The 27,175-nt window shown below is 35.2% G+C and overlaps 1 protein-coding gene across 4 annotated transcripts in view; it reads left to right on the top strand.

The window, feature by feature from the left end:
• The window catches only part of CADM2 (cell adhesion molecule 2), a 1,108,651-nt gene that overhangs the window by 907,634 nt on the left and 173,842 nt on the right, over window positions 1-27,175 (top strand). For all 4 annotated transcript variants that reach the window (XM_046003329.1, XM_046003331.1, XM_046003328.1 and 1 more), the window contains 2 exons: window positions 5,542-5,694; window positions 8,578-8,715. In XM_046003329.1, the coding sequence (XP_045859285.1) occupies window positions 5,542-5,694; window positions 8,578-8,715 (291 nt within the window). The remainder of the gene's footprint in view (window positions 1-5,541; window positions 5,695-8,577; window positions 8,716-27,175) is intronic.

Genomic DNA, 27,175 nt, shown 5'->3' with positions numbered 1-27,175 from the left:
AGTTTTTAGTCAAGCTGGTAGTAATCATATAATAATTCAAAATATTATATGATTTGGTGAGCTAAATTAATTGAGACATTTCAGACACTAAAATGCTTACGTTCTCATCAGGATTCTAAACTCAAAATATTTTAATATGTCATTGTAGATTATTTTGAGGAGCTTTACATAGTACGTGAAATCATTTAGTTCTCATCATAATTGGAAGGTGAAAATAAATCAGGAATTATTAGCCACAGGAAATCTGATTTTATACAACCACCTAAATTTTTTTGATTCTTAAGTCATTGCTGTTAGCTTTACTCCATGCAAATGATCTAAATATGAAAGTTTTGTATTTGTGTATATTAAGAGATTCAGTTGATTTTAGTGATGTTATATAGTTCCCACGAAATAGTCTGACCAAAAGAGAGTTAAATTCCTTTTGCTAAGATCCACTGAAAATTGTAAGCTCTGTCTCCCTTGTCAGTGGGAACTGTGTTAGAAGAAATGAAATTGAACACAGGGGGTAAGTAACAAGCCTTACCCATATAGTATCATGGCAGAAACCTTGGGTTTTCCCTTTTGGTGACCTCTCTTTTAAAGAAACAAGAAATACATGATAAATGTTTTTCTTAAATAAATCACAGCTTTGAAGAGTGGTTGATATAGCCTGAGGTTCTATTGGGAAAATAACAAATCTGTGTCCCACTGTTTTTGTCTAGCGACTGAATGAGGTATATATATATATATATATATATATATATATATGCCTGTAGGAGATAGAATATGAAATGGACATTTGAAAAAAGTCTACTATATCTTGATGGAGTCACAAATATAATCATAATCAGACTTGCCTTATATTTTATATTCAGTAAAATTAATTTCAAAAATATTTGTAAGTATATGTCTCCTTATAGAATTAGAGTTAATAAAGAATGGTAGCAGAGGGACTACAATCATTAAGGTGTGTGTTATTTGAGTATCTGGGAGGATGATTTTTTGAAATATACTTAAAATCGTGAAAATTTAGAATTTCCCCCCAATATTACATATTATATTATCACTTGCTCCTTTCACAAAGCATATAAGGAGGGTATAGCAATTTAAGAATATTTGATACTTGTGATTCCCCCTCTGGCTCTGTGGCAAATGTGTGTAAAGAATTCTAAGCTTTGATAACATGACCACCTCCCTTATTTCTTCAAATATACATAAAGTTTTGTATTTTTTTAAAATAATTTTTGTTTTGTTTTGTTTTGATTTTAGTGGAGAGAGAGAGAGAGAGACTCTCAAGCAGACTCCCTGCTGAGCACAGAGCCCAATGCAGGGTTTGATTTCAGGACCCTAGGATCATGACCTGAACCAAAATCAAGGGTTAGACAGTTAACTGATTGAGCCATCCAGGCACCACTTAACAGAGGTTTCATTGTAGATTTACATTCAGTTGTGAGACATAGTATGGAGAGATCTCATGGACCCTTGATCAACTAACATCTTACAGAGATATCACGACTAGGAAGCTGACAGTGATGTAGCCCACCATTCTTATTGGTTTTCACCAGTTTTACATATACTCGTCTCTGTATGTGTGCATTTGTGTGTGTTTATTTCATGTGTATTTCATGTGTGATGCATCCATTACCACAGACAAAATACAAAAATTTCCACCACTGCAAGAATCTCTTGTGCTGTTCTTTTATAACCACATCCTCGTCCCTCGCACTCCCTCCTACCCTTTACTATCCTTAACCCTTGGTAAACACTAATTTCTTTTCCATATTTATCCTTTTATTATTACAAGACACTATATAAGTGGATTTCATCTGCATATATAGAGTTTTTGAGTGTTTTATTATGTATATTTTCTTTTTTAAGTTTTTTTTTTAAAGATTTTATTTATTTATTTGACAGAGATCACAAGTAGGCAGAGAGGCAGGCTGAGAGAGAAGGGGAAGCAGGCTCCCTGCTGAGCAGAGAGCCAGATGCAGAGCTGGATCCCATGACCCTGAGATCATGACCTGAGCTAAAGGCAGGGGCTTAATCCACTGAGCCACCCAGGTGCCCCTACTTTGTATATTTTCTTAGTAGTTGCCCTAGGTATTGAAATATATGCATGTGACTTACCACAGTCTACTAGGAGCAATGGTTTACTACTTTGAGTAAAGTGTGGAAATCTTACTTATTTTCAATCCCTTTGCCCTGCCCAGTTTGTACTTGTCTTGAGGTTTCTTTCTGTATTTGTTCAACATTGTATCAGCTGATGTAGTTTTTGTTTCAACCATCATATAACAGAAGACAACAAAGAAGGATACTCTATATTGGATTTACCCAGGTTTTTTTCTTCCAGTTGTACTTTTTTTTCTTTCCTGATGCTCCAAGATTCCTTTTTATTTTTTAATTTTTTTTAATTCATTTGTTTATTTACATCATAACAGTGTTCATTGTTTTGGCATCACACCCAGTGCTCCATGCAGTACGTGCCCTCCCTATTACCCACCACCTGGTTCCTCAACCTCCCCCCCCGCCCCCCCCCCCCGCCCCTTCAAAACCCTCTGGTTGTTTTTCAGAGTCCATAGTCTCTCATGGTTCATCTCCCCTTACAGTTTCCCTCAACTCCCTCTCCTCTCCATCTCCCCATGTCCTCCATGTTATTTGTTATGCTCCACAAATAAGTGAGACCATATGATACTTGACTCTCTCTGCTTGACTTATTTCGCTCAGCATAATCTCTTCCAGTCCTGTCCATGTTGCTACAAAAGTTGGGTATTCGTCCTTTCTGATGGAGGCATAATACTCCATTGTGTATATGGACCACATCTTCCTTATCCATTCATCCATTGAAGGGCATCTTGGTTCTTTCCACAGTTTGGCGACTGTAGCCATTGCTGCAATAAACATTGGGGTACAAATGGCCCTTCTTTTCACTACATCTGTATCTTTGGGGTAAATACCCAGCAGTGCAATTGCAGGGTCATAGGGAAGCTCTATTCTTAATTTCTTGAGGAGTCTCCACACTGTTCTCCAGAGTGGCTGCACTAACTTGCATTCCCACCAACAGTGTAAGAGAGTTCCCCTTTCTCCACATCCTCTCCAACACACGTTGTTTCCTGTCTTGCTAATTTTGGCCATTCTAACTGGTGTCAGGTGGTATCTCAATGTGGTTTTAATTTGAATCTCCCTGATGGCTAGTGATGATGAACATTTTTTCATGTGTCCAAGATTCCTTTTTTTCAGTTTCTAGAACTTTATTTAACTTTTCAAGACAGATCTACTAGATAAACATATTCTTAGTTTTCTTTCTTCTAAGAATACATTTATTTCCTCTCGATTCCTGAAGGTTAGTTTCCCTGGATGAGAATTCACTGTTGATAGTTCTTTTCTTTCAGCACCTGAATCATGTGCCACTCCCTCTGGTCTCCATAATTTCAAATGAGGAATCTATTGTCATTTAAATAGGTATTCTCTTATAGGTAATTTGTCTTTCTCTCTGGTGCTTTCAAGAATTTTTCTTTTTTTCCTTCTAGTTTAATTTTGATGCATCTGATATGGACTTTCGTGGGTTTATCACATTTGAGATTAGTTCGTGTTATTGATTCAGTACATTTATTTCTTCAGGCAAATTTGAAGTTTTGGACCAGTGTTTCTTCAAATACTCTTTCAGAACCAGCCTCTTTCACTAATTTGGGACTTGTGTGTTACTAGTATTGGATATATTTGGTTATTGTCCCACAGGTCCAAGTCTCTCTCTCTCTTTTCTTTTTTTCCCCAACCTCTTTTCTTTCTCTTATTCAAATTGAGTGAATTATATTGCTTTATCTTTAAGTTTATTGATTCCATACTGTGTTTCATCTCTACTGAATTATCAAGTCAATCTAGTGAGTTTTTACTTTGGTTATTGTATTTTTGGCTTCTATAATTTTCATTTGATTCCTTTTTTTTTAACTACTTTACCAAGATTTTCTATTTTTTTGTTTCAAGATAATTAGTAATTGATTGCAGAAGTATTTTTATGGTGCCTTCTTTAAATTATTTGTCAGATAATTACATTTGTTTCAACTCAATGTTGGTGTCTATTGATTATATTTTCTCATTCAGGTTATGATTTTCCTGGCATTTGGTGTGATATCACATCCTGGACATTTCGGTATTATGTTAGGAAACTCTGGATTCTACTTTAATTTTTCTATTCTAGGAAGCAGTCATCCTGTTTAGGTTCAGCATAAAGTCCTAGGTGACATTTTCAGGTCATGGTTCAACCAACAATTTGCTTTTCAAAGCCAAAGGGTGCTATTTAGTCAGCTTGAGGTGTCTATTTCGATTGGGGGTTGAACTGGTTTCCACTGGTGCCACTTAAGGAGGCAGAGGAGCTCCCCAAGGTCAGGTTGCCTGATGACTCTAGCAGGGGTAAGTTGTTCTCTAGTTCATGGGAGATCACTCTAAGGGCTGGGTATTTGTCCGAGATGGCTGACCCCTCAGCCCCTGCTGCCCAATTGATCACTGTCTCTAGGCATTGAAGGGGAGTCTCCAGTCCAGTGGAGAAAGAGATGGCTTTCCATGGCCAATGTAGGCAGTGATGCTCCCACTTGATTCCCCTTGCAGGTGGCCCAGTGTCTCCCAGAGATACTGGCAGGACTCCCATTTGTTATGTGATTAAAAATGAGTCTACCTAGGCCACCTGCTACTGCTAGATTGTGGTTGGGAAAAGTTAGGTCTCAACTGCCTTTTATTATTGACTGGGGAACCGCTGTGTTGTTCCTCAGGTCTAAGTGTCCCTAAACTAGTCCTCTTTCCTTTTTCAGAATACTCCTTTCTTTTCCTTTTTCTTAACTCTGAGCTTTATAGCTATACTTAGGAGGAAATATAATGATATTTAAACTTTTTAATATTTTTCCAAAAATGAATCAAGAGGAGCATTGTAAGAGATCTTCCGTGGAAAACAAAACAAAACAAAACAAAAAGATCTGTGATGGAAAAGGTGGTATGAACCAAAGAATATATTAAAAGTAACAGATGGTACACTAGAGGTTACAATCAATGAGAGCAAATTTAAACATTCAGTACCTTACAGGTATTTTTCAGCTGAAAGTCAGTTCTGGTTTATAGGATGTTCAACAGGTTTCTCTACTGCAGAGAATATGCTTTTAATATGCTAATGTTCATTGTTGGTCTCTTGGAAGGAATACAGCAATCATAGTTTTCCCAAATTTATCTGTGCATAAAAGTGAAACCTTCTGTTTATCGTGTTTTTGGTACTAACATTCCATGAAAACCTGTGGAGGAAAGTCATTTTTATCACCACCAACATCTACCTCATCTGAAGTATTGTACTAGATGCAATCATTTAATCAAAAAGCTCTTTCTGAGAACATTAAGGAACACCTAATTCTGCTTTGATTTAAAAAAAATCTGATAAAATATTTCCATATATTTAAACTGTTCCAGGAAATAAGATATAGATATATGGCCAAAGACTATGTTTCTTATGTTGTGCTAAAAATATTTAACAGGACTTTTTCTAATGTTGTAATTTGCATTTTCAATATTTTCTCTTTCCAGCTTTAAGGGACAACAGGATTGAGCTGGTTCGAGCTTCCTGGCATGAATTGAGTATCAGCGTCAGTGATGTGTCTCTCTCCGATGAAGGGCAGTACACCTGTTCCTTATTTACAATGCCTGTCAAAACTTCCAAGGCCTATCTCACTGTTCTGGGTAAGTGCAAGGGATTAACAATATGAGATCACAAGTCAAAGCGATGTGATTCCATAACAAATATATGTTTTGAGGATCATATTAATAGAGTTTAATCCCTGCTCGGCTACATTATAGCAAAAGGCATTTAAAAAACACTTAGTCACTTTCCCCATTTTTGAACTAGACCAGGGAGTTGTAAGAATTTGTTTAACTTCTCCAGGGAATGTAGCCATTTGTTTCTCAGCCAGCCATGGACACCAGGTTTCTTGATTTTCAACCAAATACCTTTGTTTCAAATCATCTATCTAGTGCTCGCTTCGGCAGCACATATACAAATCATCTATCTATTGTATATATGCTGATCCTTTCATAAAGTCATAGAATAAGGCCAGAGTGAATTCAATGTGTCTATGGGGTGGTCCTCCATTTTATTATTTAAGTTGTCTGATGGAGGCCTTCTCTAATGCCGTACAGCTTTCAAATATGACTTCTTTTTGTATATTAGTGCATTTAAATAACCCAGACATTTCTATGTCTTCTTTTAATTGTGTAGGTTTTCCAGATTCTTAAATGAAGTACATAATGTCACTCTCCATGTAATTTGTAGTTTGTTGTGGTTTTATTTTCTAAATACTGAGTCTTTTCCCCAAAAGTTAAAGTGATACAAAGAACCATTACATTCTTAGAGATTCCAAGGAAATCAAGTTGCAGCTAAGAGCTCTCTGTGATTCTGCAGACGTCTGTGGCCCAATCAGCTGAAATTGCTGCAGTTCACTGAAACACACCTGCGTACTGAACAAGTTAGAGGAATTTAAAAGATTGATTCTTTTTTTTTTTTTTTGGCCCCCAGCTTGCCTTCCTTTTTTGATAGATAAAGGCATAACATTGCCTATAAAAGAATAAATGCATGCTGTTCTGTTCGGTAGGAATATTAAAGTTAATCCAGCTAGTGAATTGGTTTTGTACATACGATATGAAATACATTTCTTTGCAAGTCCCACTGGAACTATTTTATAAAAATCTTCACAAGTTTGCCACTACAGACAAAATATATCCACTAAAATGGAGTATTTCAATATAACAACTGCTTAAGGTTAATGTATTGTTCTGTAGAGAGCCACCTAGAGACCCCAAGAACAGACAACTGGCTGATTTTAGTTTTTTAAATGGTAGTGTGACATAGATTAAACACACACACACACACACAATATGAATGTAAAAGGGAAAAAAATATTTAACTAATCAGAGCATGTTGACCTGTCATTTATCATGTTTGTTATTGTTGTTTTTGTATTTCTCTTATTGGTGCTTTCCAACATTCTTACGCCTTTTAAATTTTCAAATTGAATTAAGTACTACAATAATCTTCAGCCTGCCTTTATTATTGAATAATTTTACAAGAAATTTTAATAAGCTTCTACTGTGACAAAGAATATTATTGTCCAAGAAATGTATAATGTTCTATTATTTAAATCACCCATGTAATATCTCTGCATATTAGTTATCTGATTATTTATTAGATCATTTGGACTAGAAAAGGTAATTACTAGTGGTTAGCATTAAATATTAAACATAATATGCATCATGCTTCCCAAAACTACTATTGCATTTCTAATACAAATGACATCAAGATATTCTTTAGAAGAATCTGAGCAGTAAGTATGGTTGCCATTATTGGTGAATCTTATTCTAAAATACATTTCTTGAACATAGCACACAAGAGGATAATAATATCTTTTAAGCCTTAAGAATTACAAAATCAGGAATGCAAAATGCTATTTCAGTTAAATCACATTTTGCTAAAGAATAAAGAAATGAGCTTTGTAGATTTTTTCCCCATTGTTAACAATCTACCTTCTTGAATCCTTATATTGATAAATCCTAAGACATACATTGAATGGCTGTTTCTAAGATTTACAGAGTATTTTTGCAGGTAAAGCTTTAAAAGCTACTTTGAACTAATGCATTTTAAATGCCTCTGGATAATACACACACACACACGTAAAGTAGTTCCCCAACCCACCCCCCATCTACAACTTCACCTTTCACAGTTGTTACCCATGATCAGCTGTGGTCTAGAAGCAGATGATCCTCCTTCTGACTTATTGTCAGGCCAATAGTAGCCTAATGTTACATCCCAATGCTTACGTCATTTGCCACGCTTCCTCTTACCACACAGGCATTTTATCTTCTCACATCCTCACAAGAAGAGGGGTGAGTACAGTACAGTATTTTGTGGGACTGCATTCACATAACTTTTATTATGGCATATTGTTATAATTGTTCCTTTTTTTAAAAATTTTATGTATTTATTTGACAGAGAGAGAGACAGATCACAGATAGGCAGACAGAGAGAGGAGGAAGCAGGCTCCCCGAGGAGCAAAGAGCCAGATGTGGGGCTCGATCCCAGGACCCTGGGATCATGACCTGAGCTGAAGGCAGAGGCTTTAACCCACTGAGCCACCCAGGTGCCCCTATAATTGTTCCATTTTATTATTAGCTGTCAGTTACTATTTTACCATGCCTAATTTATAAATTAAACTTATTTTAGGTATGTATGTATGTATAGGAGTTAAATATAGTATATATAGGTTCTGTACTGTCCACAATTTCAGGCATCCACGGGGAGTCTTGCACTGTATCTCCCTCAGATAAAGAGAGAGAACTACTCAATATAAGTATGTATATATCTTTGTATGTATATATTACATATACACATGGTTTTTATATCTATATACATTATATAGATATTTTAAATGGTTTATTTTATTATATAACACTTTACTATTTTTGATTGAAGATATTGTCACTTAACAACTCATTTTAGCTTTATGAATGTAATAGTCCTAAGAATGAATCAGCCCTGGAGATTGATGATCATGCCATTTGCTTAAATTTCAGGTGTTCCTGAGAAGCCTCAAATTAGCGGATTTTCATCACCAGTTATGGAGGGAGACCTGATGCAGCTGACTTGTAAAACCTCTGGTAGTAAACCTGCAGCTGATATAAGATGGTTCAAAAATGACAAAGAGATCAAAGGTAAAGAATGGGAAAAGGTCCCCAAGTCAAAACTGATGTGCTGAAGCTAGAATGAAGTATTTGATACAGGACATTTTACATTTCCTTTTTTAAATCACAATCACTTTCTGATTAAGTGTAATTTAAACCAGATTTATCCATTTCTTAAATTTAGTAATTCTACAAGTTATATTAACATAATCTCTGTATGCCCCATTTTCCTCTTCTGTCTAACAAATCTAAAAATAATATGTATCTCAAAGTTGGAGAAATAAATTAGGTAATGTATTTAAAACACCTACATTCATGCTTGGCAAGAGTGAGCACTAAGTACATGTTAGATATTATTTTCAAACTCCTATATAGTATTTAGATTACAGACAGAGAAATACCATGAATTATGTCTGCAATTTCTTAGTTTCTGGAATTATAAAGTCCTAAAGAGCAAAACTGGCTAAACATCAATAAATCTGATTCTTAGTAGTTTTCACAGAGTACAAAACAGATATTCATCTCAGTAAAAATTCACAGTAGTTTAAATATTAAGTATAGATCTACTCTTACTTCATGCACTTAAATACCTAAATGCATACACACATTCTTTAGCTGGGGAATAAGTTTATAGGGGAGATATCTAGTGAGGTTAGTAGTCATTTCTATTTATTTGTTTTGTTTTGTTTCTATTTTTTTAACTCTACATATGGATATCTTGGACCTGATGTCAGATGCACATTAAAATACAATTGTTTACGATGATTGTTAAAAATGTTTCCTATGTACATAGAAGTGACGTATTATTCTCAAGGTTACCTGCTAAGGGATAGATTTATGTAAACCATTCTAATTATCTTAACTTGTAATTCAAATACTTTATGTTAGATTAATAATAATTCTTATTAATGGGACAACAGGCCATTAAAAACAGAAATGATAATACAGTATAGGATCATATGATAAAAATAATATAATACAGGATACCTCTATTATAAGAAATTATAGGTTTAAAATCCACTCAGTTATTCTCTTTTCTACTTTAATTATTCTTTCTGTATATTTTTCCCCAAACAAGGGCTTATCTGTAATTTATCCCTAATCACTACTTTCATTACAGATCTTCTTTATTTTTTTAAATTTATTTATTTATTTTCAGTGTAACAGTACTCATTGTTTTTGTACCACACCCAGTGCTCCATGCAATACGTGCCCTCTCTATTACCCTCCACCTGGTTCCCCAAACTCCTACCCCCCGCCCCTTCAAAACCCTCAGGTTGTTTTTCAGAGTCCATAGTCTCTCATGGTTCATCTCCCCTTCCAATTTCCCACAACTCCCTTCTCCTCTCCATCTCCCCATGTCCCCTATGTTCTTTGTTATGCTCCACAAATAAGTGAAACCATATAATACTTGACTCTTTCTGCTTGACTTATCTCACTCAGTATAATCTCTTCCAGTCCCGTCCATGTTGCTACAAAAGTTGGGTATTCAACCTTTCTGATGGAGGCATAATACTCCATCATGTATATGGACCACATCTTCCTTATCCATTCGTCCGTTGAAGGGCATCTTGGTTCTTTCCACAGTTTGGCGACCATGGCCATTGCTGCTATAAACATTGGGGTACAGATGGCTCTTCTTTTCACTACATCTGTATCTTTGGGGTAAATACCCAGCAGTGCAATTGCAGGGTCATAGGGAAGCTCTATTCTTAATTTCTTCAGGAATCTCCACACTGTTCTCCAGAGTGGCTGCCCCAACTTGCATTCTACCAACAGTGTAAGAGGGTTCCCCTTTCTCCACATCCTCTCCAACACACGTTGTTTCCTGTCTTGCTAATTTTAGCCATTCTAACTGATGTAAGGTGATATCTCAATGTGGTTTTAATTTGAATCTCCCTGATGGCTAGTGATGATGAGCATTTTTTCATGTGTCTGATAGCCATTTGTATGTCTTCATTGGAGAAGTGTCTGTTCATATCTTCTGCCCATTTTTTGATATGATTATCTGTTTTGTGTGTGTTGAGTTTGAGGAGTTCTTTGTAGATCCTGGATATCAACCTTTTGTCTGTACTGTCATTTGCAAATATCTTCTCCCATTCCGTGGGTTGCCTTTTTGTTTTGTTGACTGTATCCTTTATTGTGCAGAAGCTTTTGATCTTGATGAAGTCCCAAAAGTTCATTTTCACTTTTGTTTCCTTTGCCTTTGGAGACATATCTTGAAAGAAGTTGCTGTGGCTGATATCGAAGAGGTAACTGCCTATGTTCTCCTCTAGGATTCTGATAGATTCCTGTCTCACGTTGAGGTGTTTTATCCATTTTGAGTTTATCATTGTGTACAGTGTAAGAGAATGGTCGAGTTTCATTCTTCTACATATAGCTGTCTAGTTTTCCCCGCACCATTTATTGAAGAGACTGTCTTTTTTCCATTGTATATTTCTTCCTGTTTTGTCAAAGATTATCTGACCATAGAGTTGAGGGTCCATATCTGGGCTCTCCACTCTGTTCCACTGGTCTATGTGTCTGTTTTTATGCCAGTACCACGCTGTCTTGGTGATCATAGCTTTGTAGTAAAGCTTGAAATCAGGTAACGTGATGCCGCCAGTTTTGTTTTTGTTTTTCAACATTTCCTTAGCCATTCGCAGTCTCTTCTGATTCCATACAAATTTTAGGATTATTTGCTCCAGCTCTTTGAAAAATACTGGTGGAATTTTGATCGGAATGGCATTAAAAGTATAGATTGCTCTAGGCAGTATAGACATTTTAACAATGTTTTTTCTTCTGATCCAAGAGCATGGAATGGTCTTCCATCTTTTTGTGTCTTCTTCAATTTATTTCATGAGTGCTGTGTAGTTCCTCGAGTACAAATCCTTTACCTCTTTGGTTAGTCATTACAGATCTTCTATTAAATACATTTTATTAAACAAAATTTGAAGAAATACAAGCCCCAGGACACAAGTTAGACATGTTGCTATGCTAAGTTAAACTTTCAGGTTAGTATTTAACAAGATCATATATACTGCTAGGACTCAGTGATACCCATTCTAATGCTGCCTCTAGGATGTGTTTGTTTGGGCATGTCTGGACTTGGTTAGATCTTTGCTAAATGGACCCTCTACACTGCTTCCAGAGTTTACCATACTATGATAAGGGTCTGATCCAGCCACTTTTTCTATTTACATACTTCTAATCAAAAGCCCTAACCTGTAGAATAAATTTTAAATCTGATCCTTGGCCTGTGAGAAAGCTCCTGTCAGTGAATTCTTACACATTACATATGTCTTTCTGTGTGAAGGGCATGGTTTATTCTAGAATGTTCTTAAGTACTCTCCTTCAGTTGTTTTGTAATCCTCATTCTGACATAGTTTGTTGCTCCCTATTAGCATTTTATTTGTGTTTTGAGGGTTTGTTTCATATTCCCAGGGAAGTCAGAGACCAAAGTAGCAGATACTTCATTAAATTGATTGATTGTTTTTAACACTGTAGCCTGATGAGACATTTTAATATACTCATATTTGAGAATATACCTTATTTTTTTTGACAAATTTGGCTTCTGCTCTTAATGCCAGATTCAGTTCTATCCTAGGTAACCAGGAGACTTTTGTTTATATGTAAAAACAGAAAAAGCTTTTTATTTATTTATTTATTTATTTTTATTTGCTTATTTACAGCATAACAGTGTTCATTGTTTTGGCATCACACCCAGTGCTCCATGCAGTACGTGCCCTCCCTATTACCCACCACCTGGTTCCTCAACCTCCCACCCCACCCCCCCACCCCCCCCACCCCCGCCGCCCCTTCATAACCCTCTGGTTGTTTTTCAGAGTCCATAGTCTCTCATGGTTCATCTCCCCTTCCAGTTTCCCTCAACTCCCTCTCCTCTCCATCTCCCCATGTCCTCCATGTTATTTGTTATGCTCCACAAATAAGTGAGACCATATGATACTTGACTCTCTCTGCTTGACTTATTTTGCTCAGCATAATTTCTTCCAGTCCCGTCCATGTTGCTACAAAAGTTGGGTATTCGTCCTTTCTGATGGAGGCATAATACTCCATTGTGTATATGGACCACATCTTCCTTATCCATTCATCTGTTGAAGGGCATCTTGGTTCTTTCCACAGTTTGGCGACTGTAGCCATTGCTGCAATAAACATTGGGGTACAAATGGCCCTTCTTTTCACTACATCTGTATCTTTGGGGTAAATACCCAGCAGTGCAATTGCAGGGTCATAGGGAAGCTCTATTTTTAATTTCTTCAGGAATCTCCACACTGTTCTCCAAAGTGGCTGCACTAACTTGCATTCCCACCAACAGTGTAAGAGGGTTCCCCTTTCTCCACATCCTCTCCAGCACACGTTGTTTCCTGTCTTGCTAATTTTGGCCATTCTAACTGGTGTTAGGTGGTATCTCAATGTTGTTTTAATTTGAATCTCCCTGATGGCTAGTGATGATGAACATTTTTTCATGTGTCTGATAGCCATTTGTATGTCTTCGTTGGAGAAGTGACTGTTCATATCTTCTGCCTATTTTTTGATATGATTATCTGTTTTGTGTGTGTTGAGTTTGAGAAGTTCTTTGTAGATCCTGGATATCAACCTTTTGTCTGTACTGTCATTTACAAATATCTTCTCCCATTCCGTGGGTTGCCTCTTTGTTTTGTTGACTGTTTCCTTTATTGTGCAGAAGCTTTTGATCTTGATGAAGTCCCAAAAGTTCATTTTTGCTTTTGTTTCCTTGGCCTTTGGAGACATATCTTGAAAGAAGTTGCTGTGGCTGATATCGAAGAGGTTACTGCCTACGTTCTCCTCTAGGATTCTGATAGATTCCTGTCTCACATTGAGGTCTTTTATCCATTTCGAATTTATCTTTGTGTACGGTGTAAGAGAATGGTCGAGTTTCATTCTTCTACATATCGCTGTCCAGTTTTCCCAGCACCATTTATTGAAGAGACTGTCTTTTTTCCATTGTATATTTTTTCCTGTTTTGTCGAAGATTATCTGACCATAGAGTTGAGGGTCCATATCTGGGCTCTCCACTCTGTTCCACTGGTCTATGTGTCTGTTTTTATGCCAGTACCACGCTGTCTTGGTGATCACAGCTTTGTAGTAAAGCTTGAAATCAGGTAACGTGATGCCGCCAGTTTTGTTTTTGTTTTTCAACGTTTGTTTTGTATGGAGTCAGAAAACATAAAAAGTTTGATCCTATAAAAACCATATTTGAAAATCATCTGAGTCAAGACTAGAAAAAAAAAATCAAGACAAAAACCATATACAGAATCAGCCTAAGGTTCTGTGCCCTCTCAGAAGTAGTGAGGCCTCCTTTATTTCTGCATTCTCTTATGCGTGGCCATTGAGAAAGCACTCATTATCCCTAAACTTGCATTCATCTACATATTTTTTAATAACTCTTTTTTTTCATGTTGATATAGTTTGTCTTCACAATTATACAGTGAACTTCCTGAGTGCATTAAACTATTTTTGTAGGTTTATATGCAAATATGCTGTGTGAGGTACTCTGAACCAGATGCACAGTCATTACTCTTGCTGTCCTGCAGAAATGCTAAGTGAGAGTTCACTCTAAAATTCCTCAGCAAACACTCCTCCTTGAAAGAAACTCTCCATCGTTATCTTGCACTCCTGTCTTTTCAATGATCAAAATTTGACTTCCTATTACAATTCAACAATTCTTTCTACAATATCACTTGACATTTTTTAAAAAGTTATACCCTAGTGTAAAGCAATGGGAAAATATAACCTAATCAAATCAAATCAAATTAAATTGAATACAAAATTGTTAAAATGCTTCCCAATTACTTAGAGTTCTATCATGCATGAGTGAAGATCCAAATGAAGAAAACAACAACCTTGACCTGGAGATGTTTCAGATGTCTTTGGGGGTGATAAACAAGTTACAGAGACTATTTTCCTCTAAAGAGGAATGTGTAACTGATGTAAATCCCAGTTATTACAGTCAAGAAGGAAATTATTTTGCTTATGTTTTAACTAAGCATTGGCCAGTTCAGCACACTGACACTGTGTTAAGTTTTAGACTCTGTATAATGAATGTATGGAACTTCAGTGTGACTTCTGACTTCAGGGTGCGTCATTTCTCTGTTTGTTTTACTTTTCCTCTATCACTACCTAACATAGGGATTTAATTTTCAAGTTTCTGTGTAAAAGTTGTTTACAAGTCCTAGAGATCACATTTTCTTGGCCAGGACATTTCCATATTAGATTCTGGAGCACTGCTTCTCAAATTTGAGCAGACATCATCACCTACAGTGCCTGTTGAATCGTGGGCTATAGGGCCCTGACCCCAGATTTTCTGATGGAGTAGATCTCAGTTTGAGTCCCAGAACATACATTGTCAACACTGTGTCACATGCTCCTGTTTGGGGACCACACTGGTATAGAGAAAAAAAGTTGAGAAGCAACAGTAATTTGTATAAGAGTCTTGCCTCTGTCTCTGAGCTTTACAATCCTCATCTCAAAAAGCTATTGCAAGGATGTAGTTTGAGCCAATATATACAAAGTGTTTTCACAGAATGAGGAATCACTAAAACCATTTTACATATTGTTGTGATTATTACTACTATTATTATCATCATTACTATCTTCAGCATACCATAATTAATGAGTTGTAACAATCCCTGAATTAGTCCTAGAAATAGAAACAAATAAAACAAAATCATTCCTTCCAGGAATTCACATTCCAGTGCTGGACACATAAGATTTAACAAGTATTGGAGCACCTGGGTGGCTCAGTGGGTTAAGCCTCTGCCTTTGGCTCAGGTCATGATCTTGAGGTCCTGGGATCGAGCCCCACATCGGGCTCTCTGCTGGGTGGGGAGCTTGCTTCCTCCTCTCTCTCTGCCTGGCTCTCTGCCTAGTTGTGATCTCTCCCTCTGTCAAATAAATAAATAAAATATATTTTTTAAATATTTAACAAGCATAATAGATACATGATCTGGCTATAGATTTTGTACAAACAAACAAACAAAAATGAAGCAGAGAGCAGCCCTACTTTGTGAGAGAGGTAAAGATGTAACAGTTCATTAAGGAATGTAGGAATTCAGTAAATAGTTGTTAAATAAATAAGTGGACCTTAAACAATGAATGAAATTCGTTGTATGGGTTGTGGGTACAAGTAGGTAGTAGAGCATTCTAAGGAAAGAAACTATGTATTCATGCAGAATAAACGCATATTTGAGGTAACCATGGAACTTTCTATGTAATATAGATGTGAGAGGTAAACAGGAAGACCAGGGCCAATTAAATCTTGGAAGATCTTTTATTCCATATTAATGGATTTTTAATTTATTCTGTAGGCAATGGTTGAGACTCTTTTTTTTTTCCTATAAGCTTTAGAGAGTAGAATAAAACATAATTTTCATCTATCCTTCCCCTCTTCATCCCCCCCGCCATGAGTCTAACTCAGAAATCCCCTTGGTGCCTCTGGAGAGCTCTGTATTCAAAACCATAGGAGGTTTCACTGCAGCTTTTAATCTTCTGTGTAGCAAGGAAGTCTGAATATCTGGCATTTAGTGTGGAGAAAAAGATGAACATTGCCTTTTTAAATTTACCAGCTCCCTCTGAACTTATATTTTATATACTTTTATAAACTTTATTAATTTGCCACATCATGTATAAGGTTATTTATTCGTAGTTTGAGCAGTTATTGTCATAAAATCTTAAGATTTCTTTTCCAGCTGACTAGCTTTTACACTGAGGTATTAGGCAGAATTCCATGACAACCCTCAATGACCCCACATCCCTGTATAATCTCTTCCCCTTGAGTGTAGGAGGGACTTGTGAGTATAGTGTATGTGATATCACTTCCTTGATCATGTTGTCTTATATAGCAAAAAGGATTTTGCAGATATAATTATGTGTCCCTTTTGAGTTCATCAAAGGGAGATTGTCAAGGGCAAACCTGATATAATGAGGTGAGATCTTTGTAAAGGAATGAAGTGTCAGAGAGACCTTCTCCTCCCGGCCTGGAAGAAAGGAAACCGCAATCTGGTGCACTGTCTATAGGGGTCATGTGGCTGTCTATAGGGGTCATATGGCAAAGAGCTGTGAGTGAACTCTGGTTGCTGAAAGCAGTTCCTAAGTGACAGCTAGTAAGCAAATGCGGATCTCAGACATACAGCCTCAAGGAAATAAGTTTACCAACAACCAGTGAGCTTGAAGAAGACCCTTAAACTCAGATGGGAGTCATAGCTCCAGCCAACACCTTGAATTCAGCCTGGTGACACTGACATGAGAACCAGGCTAAGCCTTCTCTGGACTCCTAATCCATTGAGATTGTGTCATAATAGATGTGTGTTGATTTAAGCCATTAGGCTTATGATCATTTGTTCTGTAGCAAAAACAGAAAACTGAGATCTAGACAGCGGAGTAATTTCTCATGGTCATACATCTGGCAATGACTGGACTTGAGTATTCTAAGATCTAATACTTGAGTTTGGGGAGACAGTGGAAGGCTGGAAGAGGATTTAAGGGATTGTTTCAGACACTGATCTAATGGATAAAATGGAATTTTTAGTTGGAATAGAATGAAAATTTTTTTTAAAGGATGGATTTGAAAGAGAAGACAAACTTCAGATGCACTTGGTGAATGACTCTGAGAGATGAAATAAAAACAAAGGTCAAAGACAATATAAATATCTTCAGTGTCTGAATGACTCGAGTAATGAACATATGGAAATAAGAGGCATTAGGAAAAATCAGTTCAGAAATATATGATGAAGTTTATTCAGTATTTATTAAAATATTGAAGTTGAAGTAATTATGTAGTATTTAAAAGTTAAGCTTATTAGGTTTCTGGAGTGAGGTGACTTAAAGTCTAGGAAAGGGATTTTAGTCATACAAAGGTTTATCATTTCACAGTGAGGTACATTTTTAGTTTCAGCCTTTTAAAATAGTCATAGCTTTTCATGTGTGCAGTACTTGCTCCCTACTCTTGGAATTATGCTATAAAGGACGTGCATATCCAGCAAAGCCTGACTTTGTGGTGAGTCATTGAAGCTTGTCGGTACCTAATAGTATTGCCTATATTCTACCAGTGTTATTTACTTATTATACATTGTGTGTTTCAGATGTTTGACCATCAGGCTTAAGTTGACTTGAGCTGTGTTTCCCTGGGTGAACGGGTTTTTGACATACAATATAACGTCAATCAAAAATAATGCAACAGTTCATTTTAAAGTAGGCTAAATGTAGTGTAATTTTACTATAAGACCAGTTACTAAATAATTTTCAGCATGTGGAAGCATGAGAATGAATTTCTGAATGCTCTGTTTCTTAAAAAGTAGCCTTTAGATTGCCTGGATTTAAATCACCTGAGGTGCTAGTTTAAAGAAAAAAAGAAATCCTATTCCTGGTCTCAATGCAGACTATTAAAATTGGAATTCCTGGGTGTTAGGCCTAGAAATCCTGTTTATTAAGTACCTCTGGTGATCCTTAGCTCACTATTTTTTTGAGAATCCACAGGATTTGAGGCCACTAAGCCAAGTATTGGTAGATATTCAAGGAAACAAAGGAAAGGGGTTCCAATCTACTAAATTTAGAAATTATGCTTAATATTCCATGTACATTATGAGTCTATTCTTACAAGAAGATTCTGTAAAACTGAATCAAAATATACTTCAGCATTTTCACATATCTGAATATTAGTACAAAAATTCCATTAGCCAACCTCTTAGCAGTATTCTTAGACCACATAATTGTTTTGGTTTCATTTTTTGTTGTTGTTGTTTTTTATTGAATTCTATGAAATCTAATTTGAAAAATGGTAGATTATATATCTAATTTACATATTCTGTTTGGTGTTGAAAAACTAGATTCAGTCTAATGCTTCATTTGACATCAGTTTTATAAAACTTTAATATAAATGAGAGAAATATTAATATCTACTACAGAGATTGTGAATTCTCTGAAGCTAAACATAAAAGAAAACAAAAAGAAAAGACTTGTGTCCCCTGAGTTAAATGTCCCTGTGTCAGATTTGATAAGGATTAACCAAAAGTATTAATATTTAAACTTATATACCATAAATCAATGATTTTTTGTGTTCTTTGTTTATACTTACCACTTTGGAAATGTCTTTGTATTTAAATCTGGATCATGTTGGACACATATTAGAGGAGAAAAGATAACAATAGTAACAATACCTATATGTAGTGTGTGTGTCCATGTGTGTGACAACATGGACAATCTGGAAGTTTCTGAATGCTGTGAAGTATATCCCTTCAAGATGCTGCAGGTCACACTATTAGATATATATGACATCTTATAGAAAAAGATAATTGTTTCATATGAGCGCGAATAGTTGATAAAAGCAATTAACATTGAGAAACTTTCTTTTTTTTTACTTTTTAAAAACAGTTTTATTGAGATATAATAAGCGATTTTAAAACAGTTTTATTTAGATATAATAAACAAAAAACAATATACACATGTTTGAAGTGGACAGTTTGGTATATTTTCACATTTGTATATAGTGATGAAACCTCACCACAATCAAGATAATGAATATATTCATCATCTACAAATGTTTGTTCGTACTTCTAAAATCCTGTCCTCTTGACCTTCTCTCCCCCAATCCCCATTGCATGCTCAAATCAGAACCACTGTTCTGATTTATGTCATTACAGATTAGTTTGCTTTTTCTGGAATTTTATATGAATAGACTCATTTAATATTCTTTTTCTTCTGACTTTTCTCAACAAAAATATTTTCAGATTCATCCATGTTGTTGCATATATAAAGGGTGCTCCTATTTATTGTGGATAAGTATTGTATGGATCTGTACTATACTTTGTTTATCCATTTACTGGGTGATAGACATTTGGGTTATTTATAGTGTGGGCCATGACAATTGAGCAGTCATGAGCATTTTTGTAAAACTCTTTGTAAGTGTATATGCTTTTCTCTTGGAAATGACTAGGAACAGAATGTGGGGTCATATGGCAGATCTATGTTCATTTCTTTTTTTAAGATTTTTATTTATTTTTCAGAGAGAGAGAGAAGAGAGAAAGTGCACAAGCAAGGGGAGTGGCAGGCAGAGGGAGAAGCAGGCTCCCCAGTGAGCAGGGAGCCCAATGTAGAACTTGATCCCAGGACACTGGGGTCATGACCTGAGGGGAAGGCAGACGTTTAACCTAGTGAGCCACCCAGGCACCCACTTATGTCCAATTTTTAAAGACCTTTCCAAACTATTTTCCGAAGTGGCTGAACTACTTCATGAAGTCCAACCTTTTTATTTTATCATTATTTATTTTTTACTTTTATGAATCATGTTTTGGTATTATATGCATGATATTTTTGCCTAACCTAAGATTATGAAGAATTACTTCCATAAATTTCATATGTTTAGGTTTTGGGTGTATTTTGAGTTGTTTTGTATTTCCAGTGTGTTTACCTTTTATTTCAGCTGTATTATTTCTAGGTCAGTTTTGATTGATTGATTGATCTCATTATAGATAGCATTTTTCTGCTTCTTTGACTGTAGTTTTTGACTGGATTCCAGACATTGTGAATTTTACCTTTTTGATGCTGAATATTCTCATATCTCTATAAGTATTATTATATCTCCTCTGGTTAAGTTGCTTAGAAAGAGTTTAATCCTTTTAGAATTAAAAAAAAAAAAATTCTTAGGCAAGACCAGAGCAGCATTTATTCCAGGAATTACTGTTTTCCCATTGCTAAGGTAAAATCCTTCTGAGTGCCTGCAGTGCCAGCTATGAGGTTTTTCCAGTCAGACTCGTTAGAACAGACACTATTTCCAGCCCTGTGTAGGCATCATGTGCTGTTTCCTCTAATCCTTCTAGATGGTTCTTGTCCCAGCTAATCAGTGCTTTCTTTGCTGAACACTCGATGAGACACTGAAGATGTTTGGAGTTCTCTCTCGCTGCAACTCTCTCTTTTCTCTTTTTTGATATTCTTCCCCACCACCTTTAGATAATTGAATAATACTTTTATTTAATGGCAGTGCATTTAATTGTGTCTGTTTACTTGTTTGTTTTAAGGTGACTTAATGATTTTAAGAGGATGTTCATGAAGAAGAGTGAAAATTGTCCGAACTCACTTTGACAGAATGTTTGACTTCTTCTGAAGTTACATTTACTCTCACTTTATAAGCAGGGTGCTGGGGAAGTGGTGGCCACCCCTGGTTTTCTCAACTTGCCTCTCTGGCTTGAAATGTCTACTTTATGAGTGAACTGAGGCAAGACCTATGAAGGTCTTTGTATTCTTGACCTGTAAGTCCCAACTGGGTAAAGAAAGAGACCCCAGTTTCTTAGCCATACTCACTTGGAATTGGGTATCTGAAATCAAGAGCAGGAGTGAGGGGATTACTGGATTGAGGCTGCCTGACTCTCCTGTGAAAATATTGTAGCCTTTGGAAGGGTACTAGTTGGGGGGAGGGTCCCATCTTCTTGGTTACATTCAGCAGGAGGCAAGCTTCCCTTGTGCTGAGTTGGAAGTGGGGTGAGGGTAGGGACTAGGTCATTTCTTAAGTACCACAGACCCTTTTGTTCTTACTAAGATTTAATAGATTTTCTTGAATAATTGTTTCTTAACTTGCTGTATACTATTAGCACATTTTTTAGAGAACATAAATGTGTGTATATTTAAATATATTTAAATATAGTGAAAAAATAGTTTTCACTAGTTCTGGATGTTTTCACTGGAAAGGGAGTCTGCAGAGCCCCTTATGCTGTTATTGTGGAAGTCACTCTCTGATTTCTTTTTTATATTCATGTCTTTTTACAGTGTTGACTCATAAATTATTCTAATATATCACCTTTCATGCCTTTATTTATTCTTATAAATTGTTTTATCTCTCATTTCCTGCTATTTTTTTCCACAGAAGAAAGCTCTATTTCTCTTCTTGGCCATTTTATATTAGAAATTTATTTCTTGAATCTATAGGAGATGAAACTATTTCATAATTTCCCTTTTCCTGGTAATTATAGGTAATTTTAAATTATGTTCTTTTTTCATGAACTTCATATGAAATGATCATGTATGAATTTTAAGAAGCGATTTAATAGTTTGATGTATTTTTAATTCAGCTATATTTTAATTAGTCTTTTTTTTTTTAAGATTTATTTATTTTAGAGAGAGACAGCATGCAAGCGGGGGAGGGTCAGTCTCACAACTGGTAGATTACAACCTAAGTCGAAAACAAGAATTAGATGCTTTACCAACTGAGACACCCAGATACCCTTTAATTTATTAGTCTTTTTTTTTTTTTTAAGTTATTTGACAGAGAGAAACACAAAAAAAAACAGGACACAAGCAGGGGGAGTGGGAGAGGGAGAAGCAGGCTTCCCGCCAAGCAGGGAGCCTGATGTCTGCCTTGATCCCAGGACACTGGGATCTTGACCTGAGCTGAAGGCAGACACTTAATGACTGAGCCACCCAAGCACCCTAATTAGTCTTTTTAAAAATTATATCGTCCATCTCCATTCCTTTCTTTTTTTATATACAGTTAAGTATATCTGAACTCTCACCTTTGGGAAGTTCTGATGTATGGAACTCTGATCTAGTTGGGCTGCATTTAGGATTACTATGCATTTAGGATTACTATGAAAAGAAGAACTGAAAGGCAAATACAGGGTAAATATAATTCTGAGTAGAAGAAAAGAAGTGATAATAGTAATCAATGAGAGTGGGAAAAGGTACTAAAACAATAGAACTGCACCAGATAAAGATTAGTTATGTACATTTAGTGTGTCTGATTCCCAGTCTTTGATGATCTATCTCTAACTTCTATATGCTTCCCAAACTGAAACTACTCACTTATTCAGAAATTAGACCAACATCTTCAGTTTCTCAGGGGAGTGATGATAGGAAGTTTTATTTTATTTTGTTTTGTTTATTATTCCATTTTATTTATGAGAGAGAAAGAGAGCACAAGCAAGGGGAGGGTAGAGGAGATGGGGAAGCAACTTCCCTGCTTAGCTCCTGAACATGGACATAGGGCTGATCCCAGGACCCTGGGATCGATCATGACCTGAGCCAAGGTCAGACACTTAACCATTTGAGTCACCCAGGCACCTTGATAGGAGAATTTTTTTAAAAATCCACAAAGAAAATTGGTAACAAATTGACAACTGCCCAAAAGTAACACATGTTGCCATGGATTGAGTCTACTTATTGGACTGAAAATGCCATTATTTTAATTAATTAAGAACAGACTTACTGAGCATCTATGATGTTCCAGACCCTGTTCTACATGCTGGTTATGAGAACTGTGCAGAAGTATAACAATTAAGAATATTTGGAGAGAAAAGAAAGAAGAGAAATAAGGGAGAGGAGTAATGGAAGAGAAACCTAAAAAAATAGAAGAAAAGGAAAAGAGAAACAAATTAAAATTCCCAATTATTCTTTATTTTATGAATAAATTAATTATATTGGACCTTGTGAATGTCCTAGTGGATAATTAGAACTCAGAAATGATACGTGGCTCAGAAAACAATATAATCTGTTGAAAACTGTTGTAGTACATGGTACAGAGAAGCATAATATTCAGAAAGCTAATTTCTCAACACAAATGTTTTAATGATGCAAGTGATTTATTCTCACAATAAGTACATGAGGGGCAGGCTGATTTTTCCTACATGTGCTCAGTGCTACAAGAGGCCAGAAAATAAATTGTTTGAGGACTAGAAAATGGCATCATCCTAGGTGTCTCAGAGGAATCATGCTTGCTGCTTATAGAGTTTACTCAAATGGATAGATATTTTTATTTTCTTATAGTTCAGTGGGTGAGTTTCAAAATTTTTTTTCTGCTATCTTTTATCCTCATTTTTGGGTCTGCAGTAAAACACCTTTTAAAATAGAAAATAGAAGAAATCTTTCAGTCTTCAATAGAAGAAAGGATATTATAACCTACACAAATACAGTGAGTATTCAGAGGCATCACATCTAGAGTCAGGTAAATTTTTTTTTTAGGTGGATAGTGTAATTTTTTTGATTCACCTTAAAAAGAAAAAACAATAGTGCACAAAGTATAAAATTTGTTCTTAGGAAGGGCTATAAGTGAAAGTTGACTTCTCACGTCCAGATTTTTAGTTAATGGAACTGAGGTTCACTCAACCTACTCTCAAGTGAAGAGAGGTTATTATGAGGTTTTACTGACCATGACCAAGTGAAAGGAACACAAGGGATCCAGTTATAGGCATAAATGTTATTCCCTGAATAGAGTTCACTGATTAACTGGTTTCATAGTGACTTAGCTTCTTTCTGTCTACAGTTGCCACCATCTATCTGTTTCTTTGTCTGTTTTGCACACCTTTTCCCTACCTCGTGAATTATGTTCTTTCATGAGTTTGGCTAAATCATGGCTTTCCTAGGACAAGAAATGAGATGTATGCATGCACGCATGCTCAAGCACATGTTTTTAACTTCAGTTTTGTTTTAAATCTTCAAAGTTTTAAAATCATGTTAAGATATATGATAGAGAATCAGAAACACAGTAGTTTAATTACATCATTTCTGCTTGGGGATAGAGCCTTATGCTTGTCACCCCGGAGATTAATCACCCTGGACTCAGATACCTCATCGGGTTTAATCATACCTGGCTTGAGGCACATATTATAGAACATGGCAGTTAATAGGCTAGGAATGTCTACAAAAGAAGTTAGATAAGAGACAAATTTACTATTTAAAGGCAAACCTGGTTGTGGCAAACACTATGAACCCACATTTAATAAGTATAGGTGATATAGAAAATTACAACTTATGTTCACATTTTGATAAAATTTTTAGATTTTATGATTCTAATTCCATTAGATAGAAAATATTAAGGAGTCCCTAATAAAACATTTTAGTCTGGGATTTGATTTGATTTGATTTGATTTGTGGAAGATTGCTATCTCTTCCCCTACCCACCTCTTTTTTGGAATTTTGTATTTATGAATTATAGGTAGAGTGTAAACTAAGCCCAAATTGCCTAAGATAAATTTCACAAACTATGCAGGATGTACCTCACAGCTCATGAACATGTTGTATAAGAAAGAAAGTGGGAGACCTTGTTGGAACTGACAAATGCTATATTTTAGTTTATTTTATTAGTATTGCAGAAATAATAGTATTCATATTGCTGATGATTATTCAAAGACAGTGATAATGTAAATATAATATAACAATATATTATTATATTATGTACACAATAAAATAGAAATAAATAATAAAATAATATAATAATAAATAATAATAAATAAAATTTTAATATTATTATATTATGTACATAATATAATAATATAATATTATGTTAATATATTATTATATTATTATATTATGTACATATGTATATTTTATGTATATATTATATAATTATATTGTATAATATATATATGTATATATAATATAATATATATGTATATATAATATAATTATATTGTATAATATGTATATATTATGTATATATGTACATAATATAATAATATAAAATTTTTTATTTTAAATTTTTATTTAAAAATTATTAACTAATGTTCTCAGTAACTATTTTTCTCCAAAATAGTCTATCTCCCATATTCCTTTCAAAAGATATATCTGATGGGGTGAAGATAAGCGGAAAGATCTGGTATTGTTAATTCTTAAACTGTTATTCTCTGGTATTTTGAACATACCAATAGTTTTTAAAATATTTAAATAATATATTTATGTGTCTGTCTATTTCACCAGAGTGGGATTTATTTCATCACCTAACTTTTTATATGTAGAATCTGACATGGTGTCAAGCACATGGTAAAAGCTCAAGGTTTTATCTAGAGGAATAAATGAATCACTTGTGTTAAAGTGGTGTCATACATAACATTAATAATTTTTAAAGGGGGTGACTTTTTTACTGGATGCTCTCTTGAAATAAGCAAACTAGTTCTAAATGTTCTTCTAAGGTATAGAACACTAAATATGGAGTTGAATAAATATAAATATAGAATTAGTTATAGAATCATCACTTGGTGAGAGTGACCAAAGACTTTACCTCAATGATTTTTCTAAGGAGATGACTCTACTCCTTACTAATTGTTTTACTGGACTCAGCAATATAATTCTTATAAGGTGTTCTTCTAAGATATTAAATTTTTTTTAATTTTTAAAATTTTTATTTTTTAAAGAAAATTATATCTTTAATTTATTTTTAATCCATATATAATGAACATAGTATTATATTTCAAGTGTGCAAAACAATGATTTAAAAATTCTATACATTATTCAGTGCTCAGTAAGTACTCTTAATCCCCATCACCTGTTTCACCCATGTCCCAACCTAGCTCCCTTCTGATAACCACCAAGTCTCTATAGCTAAGAGTATGTTTTTTCATTTCTCTTATTTGTTTCTGAAATTGCATATATGAGTGAAATACTATGACAGGTCTTTCTCTGACTTATTTCACTCACACTGATCTAGAGGAAATAGTTCTCTATGTTGCAAATGACAAAATTTCTTTTTTATGGCAGAATAATATTCCATTCTGTATTTATACCACATCTTTATCATCTATGGAAGACTTGGGCTGCTTCCATATCTTGGGTATTGTAAATAATACTGCAATAAAGCTAGGGATGCTTGTATATTTTTGATTTGTTGCTTTCATTATCTGTAGGTATATACCCAGTATTGTGATTACTGGATCTTAGGGTAGTAAACCTTTTTGAGGAACCCTCATACTGTGTTCCAGAGTAGCTGCACCAGTTTGCATTTCCATCACCAGTGCAAGAGAGTTCCTTTTTCTCCACATCCTTGCCAACAGTTGTTTCTTGTGGTGTTTACTTTAGCCATTCTGACAGGTGGGATGTGACAACTCATTATACTTTTAACTGCATTTCCCTGATGAGTAATGTCGACTTTTTCACGTGCCTTTGGGCCATCTGTATGCCTTCTTTGGAGAAATGTCTGTCCATGTCTTCTGCCCATTTTTTGGGTTAACTTGTTTGGGTGTTGAGTTGTAGCAACTCTTTATATTTCTTCAGTATTAACCCTTTGTTTGATATGTCATTTGTAAATCTCCCATTCAATAGGTTGTTTTTAGTTTTGTTGCTTATTTCCCTTACTTGCAGAAGCTTTTTACTTTGGTGTAGTTCCAATAGATTATTTTAGCTTTTTTTCCCCTTGTCTCAGGAGACATCTAGGAATATGTTATGGCCAATGGCAGAGAATTTACTGCCTGTGCTCTCTTTTAGGATTTTTATGTTTCAGGTGTCTCACATTTAGATCCCTAATCCACTTTGAGTTTTTGCATATGGTATAAAAAAGTGGTCTAGTTTCTTTCTTTTGTATGTAACTGTCCAGTTTACCCAACAAATTTTGTTGAAGAGAACTGTCCTATTGAATATTCTTGCCTCCTTTGTTTCACAGTTTCAGATCTCATGTTGAGGTCCTCAATCCATTTTGAGGTTTTGTGTGTGTGTGTGTGTGTGTGTGTGTGTGGTGTAAAAAAGTGATCCAGATTCATTCCTTTGCATGTAGCTATCC

The sequence above is a fragment of the Meles meles genome, chromosome 4 (genome assembly GCF_922984935.1).
Source record: "Meles meles chromosome 4, mMelMel3.1 paternal haplotype, whole genome shotgun sequence".
NCBI lineage: Eukaryota > Metazoa > Chordata > Mammalia > Carnivora > Mustelidae > Meles > Meles meles.
Note: the sequence above shows the minus strand (reverse complement) of the source record. Positions and strands in the feature narration are given on the sequence as shown.